Below are 14,735 nucleotides of genomic sequence, written 5' to 3' on the forward strand. Positions count from 1 at the left end.
GTACATGTAATTGAGAATGCTGTACTATATTGGTTATGGTTTAATTGCCTCCTACAGCAGTAGTGATCTGTTATTTCCTCTCTATGATGGATGGATTCTCTGGGGGTCTGTGGTACAAGCTATACTTTCTGTCAAACAACCTGTCTTAGAACTATAATCTGTGTCCCTCTCCATACTCTTCACATATATAATTGATGTATAGTATCCACGATCTGAAAAAGAGCTCTAATGTAGCTAACCCAGGTAGTACTGGTGGTTATTTTAATATGTTATTGGTTATAAAAAAAAAAATTATATTTATTACCTAGTCTGAAATTTCATTTATAATCTAGTCTAAAATTAAAAGTCTGAAATTGTCCGAAGTTGGCATAATTTCCAGAACTCTGTGACATTTCAGAATGCTATGCAAGGTCAGTGCATGATGAAGCATGACACACAGTGGAGATAGAGTGCTGTAATATATGTTACTATTAAATTGTTACTGAAAGATTTCAAAAATGTTTTGAACACGGGGTAGTGGCAAAATTGTCTGATATGATAACAGACAAGTAAACCAGAATGCAACAAGCATTGTGGTTTCGATGATGTAACATGAGCAGTTTTCATCATGAACCTGATGTTACGTATAGTGAGGGTGTACAACATACTCGATCTTAGTAAAGCAGTGTGATGTGACAAACAATAACTTCACAATGACACAGGCTGTCCTGAAATGACCTTTGACCTCAACAACAGGCTTCTTGTTCTAAATGAGATACATCAACATACTAAATATATTCTTGTTGAAATATTGAGTAAAACATAGTTTTCACAATTTGACCCTATGGTGAACTGAACATGACTTCAGACCTCTGGCTTTACATTAGTCATTTTGTACTCAATGTACAACCCACCCCCACAATAGACAAACTCCATGTCAGTTTTGTTTGATGAAGTGTGATCAATTACTTTTCTCTAAGCTCAATCAATTCCATGAGTGAACAAAGGATCATTGTAGAAGTTTCACTCAAGTAGGAACCGATCCCTAAAAACATTATCAAACACAAAACACTGGCAAATTGAGTACTGCAAGTACCAAGTTTGTGGTAATATAATTAGCCTGTTTTTGCAGTTATTTGACAAACGCATACGAAGAAGCATTGATACAAAATAGGTATGGACAGATCAACTCAGCCAAATATAATGACTAAGAATCCTAACTTTCTTCCCCGAAATTTACACCTGAATGAGTGATTTTACCACATTTCATTCTGAGACATATATGCCACCAAAAAAACAAAAAATTTGTACCTTAGATTGAATAAATCAAATTTAGGCTTATTTAAATAAAATATAGCACATACAAAGAAACTTGCTTTTTGAAAGGAAAAGTTGAATGAAAAGTTAAAAATAATAATAAGACTGTATGTATAGCAAGGTCAGAACAGTCCCTGTTTCAATTAAAATATAGAATACAGCGTTAGAGCAGGTTGAAAATTGTTGCTAAAAGCTATCTGAGATACAAATCTACTTTGTATGCAGCAGCACTTCTCTTTCTAACCCATTCACTTACAGGACAAACTCTACCAAACAAACACCTATGCCATCCATACCAAAGCACCTTGACAACCACTGCAGCACTCTCCTTCTTTGTTCCAGTTTTTGGAGTGGCCATGCCTGAGCCTATATTTAGCCCAAAGCTATAATCAGGGTTGATAAATGATTCAACTGATTAAATTGAAGCAATTTAAGACTGATATGTAGATTAGACCTTTTGTTCCCAAACAGCAGACAACCACTCATTTTTTTTTCTCTTTTCTTTTTTATTATTATCATTATTATTATTATTCTTCCTTCTCAAATGTACGAGCTCCATATTCCATTATCTTCATTTCCCCCAAAATTGCCGTTCCTTTTATAAAATTACAGAGTTAATCTCAACTTTAATGAAATCAAGAGTATTTACATAAAGCTCAGGTTGTCAGGCTCGACTGCCTTCATTCACACCAAAAGTTGTCCCCTGCTGATAAACAAAGAGACTTGTGGACCGAGATCAGACAAAGGGAAAAATGGTGGCGCTATTCTGGTATATAATGATAAAGTCATGCTGCCCAAACAAGGTCACCTGAACACTGAGCTGTATCATATAACTAGGTCTGTATTAAAAGCTATGATCTGAACACAACTGAGTACATCTTTTCATCTTTAGTAATGAAAAGAACAGAAGTTCTAAATTGCAGGGAAATTATTTCAAAAGTTAGGCTACAATTTCCATGATTTTACTCTGAAGGAAATGTCATGTCATTACTACATCACCAGAGCTTATACCTTGATGATGAATTAAAGATGATGGTTGCATGTTAGTACTAAAATTACACATGCAACCAAATACAAAAAGTTCCTGTTTCACACAAAATAGGAATGTACACTTTTCTGTAACGTAATATTATGAAGAATTTTACTCTTGCCTACAGTAGCTCTATGAAATCTGGTGATAATTTGCATTATCATTCACATGACTGGATCAACATCAGACAAAGTGGGGTGTACTGCAAACTTTATTATATATAGACTATATGATACAGAGATGGGCACCAAATTATAGATCTTGCATGTAATAGTGCAATTTTGTACCCAACCCGGGAGTCAAAAGAGTGAGGGATGTACCCGCTCCCGTTAAATAGATAAGTTACATTACATGGAAAGAAAAAGTTTGACAAAGTGTAATATCCATGTTATGTTGAAGTATATCTGGTTGTTTGAAATCTGAGGTCTCTATAGATAATTCTCTTGCAAAATATACATATTTTATGTTTTTCTATGTCGTTTCATTCTGCGAGAAGCCATGTAAGGACTTCAAATGTTTTTTACCCAGCTGCAGAAAATATGGCCAAGTGGGACATGCGGTGATTGGGACAAACTTTGCCCATCTGTCATATTGTATGATAGTGTCAATGTCATCATCTGTCTGACTAACACTCATCTGCCCCCCCCTCCAGCTATCCCATACCAACACTGTCCAAAAAGGCAATAGATGTTGGAAAAGACAAGTGTAAAATCAATCGATTCGATAAAAAAAACAATTTTAGCAACTTGCATTGAATATGTAAACCCACTCATTGCAATTTATCACCACAGCTAAGAGTTTAAAACACATTTCTGTAAGTTTTATTTGACTTATTCCATGATGATACTGTATCACCAAGGAGTAGCATCTCCCTGGTACCACAACTCCTACTGTACTACTACTGTATGCAGAGGAGAAATTTCAGGAGGTCATTCATCACCTTGCCTATCTTTTGAATGGCCTTGTCAATCTCAGACAGCCACAGCCCTTTTCAAGACAGTCACTCACTTTGTAATAATCTTGATCCATTGGGTAACATCTGTAACATAATAAGATGACCTTTGACATTCTATGGGATTGTTGATACCCACAATATGCAGTACAAACACAAACAGATTTACATCACCTTCTTTTTCAATACCAATGTGGTCAGAATGAATACTTAAAAAGAAATGTACCATCATATAACAACATGACATGGACTCTCCTACTGGGATGTTGAGGTACATGCAAAGAAACCACAGAGCATTTATTTATATTTTTGAGATTCTCCATTGACAACCAGGCCATTACATTGTGGGTTGTCCAAACAACAAATTTGGTTGCCTGCCCAATAAAATGGAGCAAAATAACAATGAACTATTTGTCACCGTAGGAGAGAGAGATGTGTAGGATTGGTAAATAGAACATTAGGCTTTCATGGGTGACACCAATAAATCATTTAACCTATTTGGGGGATCTTTTTAGTTATAATTCAACTTGAATTTGGTGTAAACAAAGTTCTAGTCAGTCTCCGGGGACAACTACCACAACTGATTTTCGTTGTCTGAACAGAAATTTGGTCCTACCCTCTCCATATGGTAGTTCATAACACCAAACTGCACACAAAATTTACAAGTGTCTTTTGCATAGATATCAATTGGTAAGTTTTGATGGCAAAGTGTCTCAGAATCTGGATTATGACAGTAGTTTACATTCCACTGTTGGGGCAGGGGGGGGGGAAGGGGGTACCTATCATTTGTTTGAAAAATAATGTCTATTAAGTGGTATTAAATACTATGGCTTGTTCAATTGCAATACATTTCTGATGTCATTTTTGTAAGGCTTGGCAAAATTGTTGGATACTAACAACCAATTGCAAATTATCTCTTCTTTCCAAATCTAGGGAGTTTTACTTGAACACAGACAACATTTCCCAGCTGGAAAGGCCCTTTCAACCTCGGCAAGTTAGATGAAGTAGTCACCCACTGTAAATCTGCCGTTAATTTGGTTGTTCAGATTGTTTGGAAAAAAAAAAAATGGGAAATAAGCTCAAAGTTTTTTACTTCTATGAATGCATGCATGCATGAGCTGGCTTCACTAATAGCAACAAAATTATTTTGTGTTAAGTTAATAATACCCTAAAAGTCTTGGTATACGTTAAAAAGTTTTTGTTAGTATGGATGCATTAATACAAAGATGCATTATTCCATCTTGTTTACAAACAACTAAACCTTCACAAAATCCTTAACTTGTTTTCCTAAAGCGGATCTAAACTGATATCTCTAAAGTCTTTGTCCGTACATCCTTGTAATACCTTTGGGGTTTTCTAAAACCACCCAGCTGATGTATAGATCTATTCAATATTCATAACAAAAGCCTCACAAAACTATCCAGGGTGTGTAACAACATTTAGCAATACCCTGTTTTGGTCTCCTAAGTTTGCCTGTTTTAACTTTATAAGTAATGAACAAGGAATGAGTGGGATAAATATCATCAGGCACAATCATAAATGGTGTTAGAAATATTGAACGGCAAAAGGTTCATACGCATATAATACATAAAGAGTCATGTATATTTATGTCTTGCAGTGACATCTAACCCTATCAACAAAAAGAATAGATACATCTGTGCAGTTTATATACTGCAATGGAATTTCACTAAACTGCCACCAAACCTAGTATTGGGCTTAAATCCCATCCCAATGGAAGATATGTGAATAACTTTCAGATTGAAAGAGTTGCATTGAATTGCCCTTTATTGCACTGCCCATTAATTGACTTCAAACATAGTTTGCAATGGGGGGGGGGGGGGGGATTAGAGGGGGTTAACGGAGTATACGCCACTGACATATACAAACAGGGGGAACAAAACCAAATTATTGGTTTCTCTGTTACGAGTAATCACTTTGTTTCCCAATTTTTCTGTTTTGAGGATGTGAGGGGGCTGGCAGAAATGGGGTTGTTTGGTTTGCTGTTTTTCTCCCCCTTTCAATATGCTCCTATAAACACCTAATATATCAGTGATTTGCATGTACTGTACATAGCCTGCAACAGCAGGTACAACAGATTATAGCATTACCCTACATAGCACAAACTATTTATTTAACATACACTACAGATTTCAATTATCCAGAGATATAACACATGACACATCAGTGCTATTCCTTGCTTTTCCCAACAGTCCATATGCTTGTAACATCCCACATAAAACTATGATGTGAAGCTTACGGAATGGGGGAAATTCCCCTATGCTATTTAGCATGTTTCGGTGCACTGCTGTGCTATCTCCATACAATCTAAAACATAGGTCGGTTGTTGATCCTGCGAGCCAAAGTGAAATTTTGTATCCAATCCGCAGGGCGAGTCACTATTTACAATAACATAAATGTACATTGCATGAGGAAATTGTCCATCCGTTGTGCTGCACTATGCTATCACAAGCAGGTCTAGGCTCATAAACATTTAATGTCATATTTGATTCTAACAATGTGTTCAAATACCACTGAACAAAAAAAACAAAAACAATCATCATTTCAATCTTTCGGTCCCTCACCGATTCTCATGGTTAATCAAGGATTGGTTTTCTGATAATTATCAGGCTCCTGGACTAGAGCATATTCAAACTCTGCTACTGAACAAATCAAGGTTTTAAATGTTTGAGTAAACAGAAATGGTACCAGTACCACAAGCAAGAGGTCCTTGTACCATTTAGCACACATAATAGGGTCTTTCATGAGGGACACAACCGAATTCTTCTGAATGTCGGGGAACAACGGCAGAATTTTTTTTGGGTGACATCTAGCAGACTGTCCAAGTGGCAAATTTTGTTATAAATCAGTTTGAAATCTAAATCTCACAAACAGATCTAGAATTAAACCCAAGGATTTACATAAATATTCAACCGTCTACATTACCTCATAACAAACAAATCATGACTGGAATAAACCGTTTTGTGGTAAATACATGCAATGTTATCCCTCAGTGACACAGTCTTGACAATACAAAGCAAGCGATGCAAAGAGGGGCGAAACAGGGGCCAATAGAAGTGGCCGTGCTCACAGGGATGAGGTATCCCATATCCTGGACAATGATGTCATAATCTCAAATAAGAAACAAAATTGTTTTTTCCCCCACGAAGTGAGGATTGTCACGGATGTGACTCAAGCATGTCGTACTGAGAAGTTACTCAGGCATGTCCTTCTGTGAATGCAAAATTCTTAGGAACCATATTGTGTTTCATTAAAGGAACATTCCAGTGGTCAAATACGACCGTCAAAGAACAGCCCTATAATTTGTATTTTCACAGTCCACATCCTGATAGCATCAAAAGGAAAGTTATAGAGACCTACCATAAAAAGAAGACTATGGAAGGAGATGGAAGCATTGGAAGTACACTTGCCATTATGACATAACAGACAACCTGCTGTGATCCATTTCCTAACCAAATGGAGCTAAATTATCTTACAAAACACATATCATTTCAAAACAACCATATGTATTCAGTTTAGGAACACAATATTGAAATGACATGTTTTAACTTAGTGATGTGAAACATTTTTGGGTGAGTGTCAAATCGACTGCTCCTGGAATATCATTTTAGAAGATGGCTGCTTCATTTAAAAAAATACACAACACAAAGAAAGAGCACTCCCCTCTAGTTTCACATCTTTGACAAGTCTCACAGAACCACCAAAACTGACTGGTGTGGGTATTCATGAGTGACACTGTACCGAGCCGTCTCCAATCAGAGAATGCACAGTGCTAAAACTACTATACCAGAATCAGCTGCCTTAAACTTTCAATAACGCTAACTCTTGTCTTTGACAGAGTAAGAAATTACTCTTGTGACAGATATTCAGTAGCTTTCTTCTCTTCATTAATATGTTACAACTGTGTGATATCTACCAGACCAGGTTACTTGCTACAAACTGAAGCACTTCTTGCATACTCAGAGAAAGATAGAATAGCTCCCTCACAAAAACAGGTTACTGTGTTTACTCTGACAGGACTGGTTGATTTGAAGAGAACTTTTGAGCAAAATGGTGCATTCCAAATTTATTAATTAACAGAGACTAAGTAGGTATGCAATATGCTCTAGAAACAGGCAAAGACTAGACAGGAACAATGTCTGAAAAAAGTGATTCAATCGAAGGAAAAATTATCATCAGAATACACTTTCTATACTTTGCAAATGGTAGATTTGGAAGGAAGAGGTGATGGGCGATTGAGGGTCAAGGGGTGGAGGGGGTCAAGGGGGGGGCTAAAATGTAACCAGTTATTAGGCTAGGTAGAATGTGCAATATCAGAGCTGAGAAAGGTAAGCGATGAGAGCTGTATATACGACAAATTGTTACTTTGATGGTCAAACACTAGTGATAGGATCTACTTCATGGTGCCCCTCCTCTTTGAAGGGAATAGATGACTCACCTTTGAGCTTGTCTGTCCTGTGATTGGATGGTTACTAAGGTGTAAGGAAGATGATATGCTCTGTAAAATGTTTTCATCTGTCAAGCCAGGCCCAGTTGCTAAATTAAAGACAAAAGAATCAGTCAGCATTCTATCTTTTATCCTTAAAATTGTAGAATAAGATGTTTATACCTCTTCTAAGGCATCTAAATCAATATATTTTTCAATATCTACTAAAGCCTGTGAGATTCTTTCACCAAACAAACCTTAATTTGAAAGTAATTCTTTATTCTGCTAGATTATAAATTCAAATCAGGGCAAATTCCTAAGGATTTTTTTCTGGTTTTCCCCCAGACAAGCAGGCCTTACTTGTAATACACATATCGGACGGTTTTAAAAGCTTTTTCACTTTGTCTTCAGTTTTTACAATGAGAGTTGACTATAAAGGAATATTGCTGATCAACTGCAGTTACAAGGAATTTTAATATATTCAAGAACATAAACTGTTTATTTATTAACCAATATCAAAACAGAAAGTAACTGTTAAAAGTTCTTGACAAAATGAACTTACCAAGAAGGTTATCTGGAATATCGAAAGCTTTCAGAACTCTTTCCACAGAGTCAGAAGCTGTGAGGTTTGACAAGCGCTTTTCCCAGAATAACTGCAAATTCAAATCAGAAAGCCAACAGGATTAGTGATGACTTGCCACATTTCCTAGAAGAGAATATTTAATGTAGCAAGACAAGACTTTCAAAGTTTAGTCACTGCCGACTTCAGCAAGATTCTGCTAAAACAACACGTTCATCCACTTTACTATTCAAGGTTACACACTTGGACTTTTGGAATTAACATGTTTGTGAGGTTTTCAGACTTTGACCTCTGGTGGCCTTGAGTGACCTTTAACCTAGAGTTCCATAAAAAAAAAATGCATAATTCTTGCATAATTTAATAAAGTTGATTCAAATAATCATGTTCACCCGAAAATGTTTTTGTACTTTTGGAGATAACATGTATCCAATGTTTCAGAGTTTGACCTATGTTGGCCTCAAGTGACCTTTAACCTAGAGCTGCAAACACAACAGGATTCTTGTATTTATTAAAATGACCTTTAACCTCTAAAACAGTAGATTCTGGCATTAATGGTTGTGGCTATACATACCAAATTGGAAGTTCATTCAAGCTTTACTTTGGCAGTATCAATTTACAAAGTTTCAATCTATCACCTATGTTGACCTCAAATGATCTTTCACCTCCATGAATAACTATATAATTATTGTGCTCTTAAAGAGGGAACCTGCTTTCTAATTATAAAGGTCATCCAAGGTTAACTAAGGAGTTATTGTGGTAACAGATGACCTTTTCACCTCTATGGAAATTGGACAGCATCTTGTAATCAATAAATAGGCCCCATTCACCAACTATGAAATTAAACCATTCTGTGCTTCTTAAGCTGTTATATGTCTAAAAGTAAAAGTGTCAAATACCTACACACAAACCTGTCATCACTATCATACTATTCCTTTTGACTATGGTGAGGAATCTACTAGCAGGCACAATCTACAGCAATATATTTAAACACTGAAGCTGAATTAATACACTTTGATGTAATCTTTTCATGTTGAAGCAGACTAAAGGCTTATATCCTTCATAAACAGTCAAATAAGCAATCAACATTGAAAACAACTGACCCCATCACAGGCAGTGAACCCACAAACATTCAGTGCCATCTTCAATCATATTTGAGTTACCTTATTTTTGTCAGGTAGGTCACTCTTAAACAATTACTATTAGTATTATTCACTCTGGTGAGTACTGAGTAGCAATAGGTCAATGGTATAGTATTTGTCGTTCCAACCATTCTCACACTGGACTGCTACAGAACCATAAAATAAATCTACTAATAAAACATTACTAAATATGCTGGAAATATTCTGCATTTTGAGGTCAAAACACATCATCGTAGCATTTGTATGAGAGATATGACTTTTACAAATTTGAAGATATGTTGTGCAGGCATCTGGCAACAGCAGACTAAATGATGTCATCTTGGCAATTGAGTTGGCAATGGTTTTGATTTTCACTGTAATATTTAACTCGCAGTATTTCATAAAAAAAATAAGAATATTTCTTCAAAATAAGAGAATTGTCATGAAATTCTCAATTTGCCTTTTCAGCTAAGTAGACCCTACAAATATATGTATCACATTTCAAGGATAAAGCAGCCAGACGATTATATGGTAAAGTTTTTTATAAGCCTTAGAAGAACATGTACCACAATGAAATAGCAGACCGTCAACTGTGATCTGTTACCTGAAGTGAGGAAGGGTTTATCAAGTCAAAAAAATAAATGAATTCAATTAACCGAATCTCTTGAGTTAGGGACAAGATACCATGATGGGGTTTTTCTACTTCCGTAACGGTGTAGACTAACTCTCTCTTTAAGATTAGTGTTACATTGCTGGCCGCAGAAATTTGCTGTACCTTTTAATGTTCTGAAACAAGTCAAACTTGTGACTCAACAACAACTAAAATCAACTATGCTGAACAACCTTTACTGATTATGGAAAGGAATTTTGTTTTCACAAAATAATCAACAAATAACCTTTCATCTTATATCGAAGCCTCCACCCCCTCCATGGAGCATTATCCCAAGCCCCCTACCCACTCCATGGTGCATGGTCCCATCAACACAAGGAGCGACTATCGTGAATTTTGTTTTGAATCTTGCAAGACAAATTTTGCTCATTTAAAACAAAGACCTTAAATGCTTTCCTCAAGGACATTGGACAAGAACCATTGAACTTCTTACTCACTGAGTTTTTATCATACTTGTTTTATGTTTTTTGTTTTTGTTTAATGTTTTATTATTTCACTTTGACAAGATGACAAAGTTCTGCTTTTTTTTTAAACATACACACAGACAGATAGACCCTAAATGATATTTCTCACCTGACTGTTCCCTTCCTGTCCCCCATCACTCTCCCCTTGTCACTTCAGGAACATTTAGCCAACTGTCTTACATTCATTTTGCTTCTGTCAGGATACCTTACCTGTTTGGGAACATCCTTTGCATCTTGTTTGGGATCTGCTTTGATTCTGTTCTGGGCGTGATTTGTTTTCAGGGTGACAGGCTGTTTGAATATGGAGGCTGTCTGTCTGATCGGTAACACTAGGCTGGCATCCTGCTTCAGCCCTCTAGAGTAATCATACTGGATATTTTTCAGTCGCTTGCTTTTTCTGGCGCCGACTGACAACTGCTTCCCTGATCTGAAATCAAAGGCGCTAAGGTCAAAGGAATCGCCAAGAAATCTAGCCAGTTGTGGTTTGCTCCTAAACTTTCTTCCACAAGGGCTGAAAGCAAAATCAGAACGATTTTATTTGGTCACCACGCATGGTGATTTTGGTCAATTTCTTTCTTTGTGTGTGTGCTTGAATTGACATGTTATGGTGTTTTGATCATGCAGGATTTGAATTTTGAAAGTGCATGTTTTGTTTTGTTGTTTTTTTTTTGTAGAAAACACGATGGGGTACAACCAAAGGGTCACCACAAACAGAATTGGTACAACATGCAAAATGAAGAGGGTTAAAACTCCATATAACACACCGGTGAGTATAGAATGAAAATGAGAAGCTATGAACAAGCAAACAAAACCGTTCCTTGAAGCAAGAGGATGAGCAAAGCCCACATATAAGACAACCACTATCATGATAATAAAGTAATAAAATGAATACAGCAAAATGTATAGTGTGCAAACCAAAATTATAGACTGTGTCCAGTGGCAGAAAATATGTCACAGTTAAGCTTTCTGTTTTTAGAAGACAATATTCTCTGTTCAACCTGATACTGTAGCTCGTTCTTTTTAATTCAGGGTGTTAATATTGGAACAATCAGTTAAGATACAGTATTTTCTTTTACTGCAAGAACGAGGAAATTTTTAAGATATCATCTTGAAAGATAAGTGCTTCCAGATAATTCAGAAGGTTAGTGGGTAATCTGTGACGTCATGAGGTCACCTGATTCTGTATAGATGACATATTTTATTTCTTTTTCTTACTGATAAAATTCAGACTTCGTTTCTGTTGCTACAGAAAACAGGAAAAAGACATTTTTTGACCTCCTTTAGTAATGATAAGACTCTATTGTTGAAACACAAACTTTAAGAACAGTAAAACTGAAATGACCAATAAATGTACGTCAATATTTAATCAGTGTTAAATAGAACAGAAAACTGCAGGAAGAGTTGATATAATTCTGCTACTGGACAGTCCATTTAATAAGAAAAAATATATATATTCCAAAGCCAAATGTTTATCAAGAAGGACAGCAGAAAATTATGCCTACTTCTACTATATTAACATGTATGTATAAGGGTGATATATTGCACAGCTAATTGATTGCTAAATATATAACAGATTATTTACTTGTGTTAACAAGTGCAAGTAACCAGTATTGTGCATAGCAGAGACAATTCATTCAAAATATTGGCAATTTAGTTTGAACAACTAATAATGATTACAGGCTTTCTCCAAGAAGCTCATTAACTTAGCAATTTGACATTTATTAGAAAGCTTTGTTGTTTTTCCCCGCCTCCTAACAAGGTTTGTTCAGGTTGTGGGAAAGCCTCACATCTTTTGAAGAATTACAAATTCCAGTTTTTATGTGAAAATTGTTTTGCGGTCCTTCTTATAACTTTCTTCTTTGCTACATGTTATGTATGCAATAACTACTATTAGGCTACTTTCTTAACATCAAATAAATGAATACATCTTTCCGTTAAATGACTGTTACGCATGCAATAGGTGCTATTCCAGTACATTTAAATGTTAGTTGCTAAGCATATATATTATGCTACTTAAAGAGTGAAGATCTCACCACATTCAAACATAGACTAAATACTGACCTACATCTAAACGACATAAATTGATGTGTGGAAACTACATGACCCGATTGAAAAGTCAATACTACATCTACCACAAGGAAAATGGAATACAGAATGCCGGGGAAACTGGAGAAATAGGCTTAGTTTAGGATACAGGGTAAGAAGTAGTACGATGCTTTGGTCGATGTTTAATGTTGCTAGAAGATTACATAACTGGAATGAATTATGATATAAGATGTGGAAGAACTATAAGATAAGGATGTTGCAGAGACCATTACCAGAAATGAGAGTATAATTGCTGTGATTTTCTTGTGATTTGGAAAGACCAGAAATGACAGAGGAATTAAATTTATGGCTAAGAGTTACACAGCTGATACTGACATATAATAACCAGTTACAGCAAATGTTAGTAATCTTTTGCATGCTGCAACGTTCTAATAAGGTTATAAGAACATATGGTACATGGATTTGTTTAGAATTTAAAGCCATTTTGCAACTTAAAATCATTATCACAATGGGATCAATTTCCATTCTCTTGAACATCAACACAGTTAGTTACAGTTAGGAATGAAAGTCTTAAAGTATCTATGCATCTTTTCTGCATACACTAAATGATCCATTGGCTAACCATAACAAAAAGCACCTAGTTTATTAATAAATCTATGTTAAACATTTTGCAAAGTGCTTCAAGGGGCTGTACTGGGTTCCCACCTCCACAGATGGTGTTATGCCCAAATTGATTTCATAGTACTGTAGGCAGCCTTCTGAAAATACATGGAGTATTGACATTGCTGTGTGGAATATGATGAACAACTGTTACACCAATACTGTTGGGCCCTTGTTTGATTACCTTTAGTACTTAGAAAGTTTGGCCTACGCTATGCTATTTGTTTCTATGGAATAAGATTGTTTAATTTGACCAAAGAGTGAAACTTTGGGCAATCCATAAAATTTTTATACAAGTACAACACCATTACAATATCAGTATTTTGGCCTCTGGTATTGTCATATTCTCATAACGTTTCATGTTGCCTACAGACTCTTACAGTTTTACTTTGACAAGAGGGCATTAACATGGAGTTGTGTTAGGCAAGATTTGAAGGTATTATTTGTGCCGTTTGGCTGTACAAGTATGTCAATAACGCTAAGTTACTGTTAGGTCTAATTAGGCCTACTATGCGTTAGCCATAATCAGCATAGGCCTAAGCTACACAACAGTGGAACTGCTACTAAGTTACTGCCAAGCCATTGATTAACGGAACAGGGCCCCCACACAGGATCCTAAACGTTGGTTGGCGAATAAGGCACTTTATACCTAAAATAGTATATATCTGTTTTTCCTGCTGATAATCCAGATTTTCGGATTACTTCTTCTCTCTTCCATCCAGTTGGTAAACCTAGGCAATCTTGGATTTTTCTTTTCTCCAGGACGTCCATTTTCCGGGCTTTTCTACTGTGTTTTGGTCAATTTTCAATACCTTGATCATGTGGCTACTACAGTGGCCAATAGCAGGGTACGCATTGCGCTAGATTCCCGGTTGCTGATGAAATATTGGAATAGCGTACTTTCACAATTACTGTGTATAAAATATGGTCCACTTTCATTGAGTTTATTGTTCAAAGAAAGATATTATCCTTTGCTTTTTATAATAAATAATAATGTAATGATGAATAATTTTGTTTTTGTCATTAAATATACAGCGATTCTTCATCGACAAGTTGTCTATTCCAGTCAGTTTCTTTGTCCAGTTTCAGTGGCCAAATCAACATAATTCGTGGCGCTATTTCAAAACCCTTTGTTTTATGGGTTAGTAAATTGGCTAGTTCGTGCAATCGTCCTTGTCTTTATACAACTAATCGGGACATGCGATGTTGAGAACGTGAACAGTGAAAAAATAAATGGGCACAAATTAACAAATGAAAATGTAAACCTCTACTAACCTTCTCAAAAACTTAAGGTATTTTGTGTATGAACCCATTAAGGTAGGATTATACCATGTTCTGTTTATTTAATAATTAATGTACACACTAAAAGTAACGTATATTTTTGATTGTAGGCGAGGTAACTAACCCTGATATATTAACCGAAGGTACAAAAGATCCCCCAGAATAAGAGCCAAGGATGTAAGTGGTTTGGGGCA

At 35.9% G+C, this 14,735-nt stretch overlaps 1 protein-coding gene across 2 annotated transcripts in view; it reads right to left on the bottom strand.

Moving 5' to 3' along the window:
* LOC139979245 (methyl-CpG-binding domain protein 2-like) overlaps nt 1-14,113 on the bottom strand; it is a 98,175-nt gene extending 84,062 nt beyond the window's left edge. The window contains exons 1-4 of one of the 2 annotated variants that reach the window (XM_071990017.1): nt 13,910-14,113; nt 10,765-10,981; nt 8,285-8,375; nt 7,735-7,832 (exon numbers count right to left, since the gene is read on the bottom strand). In XM_071990017.1, coding sequence (XP_071846118.1) covers nt 7,735-7,832; nt 8,285-8,375; nt 10,765-10,981; nt 13,910-14,031 — 528 coding nt within the window. In that variant the 5' untranslated portion in view covers nt 14,032-14,113. Of the gene's footprint in view, nt 1-7,734; nt 7,833-8,284; nt 8,376-10,764; nt 11,066-13,909 lie in introns of both variants that reach the window. The other variant, XM_071990016.1, reaches the window with a different exon arrangement.
* Between the last annotated feature and the right edge of the window lie 622 nt (nt 14,114-14,735).

This window comes from Apostichopus japonicus, chromosome 13 (assembly GCF_037975245.1).
Source record: "Apostichopus japonicus isolate 1M-3 chromosome 13, ASM3797524v1, whole genome shotgun sequence".
NCBI lineage: Eukaryota > Metazoa > Echinodermata > Holothuroidea > Aspidochirotida > Stichopodidae > Apostichopus > Apostichopus japonicus.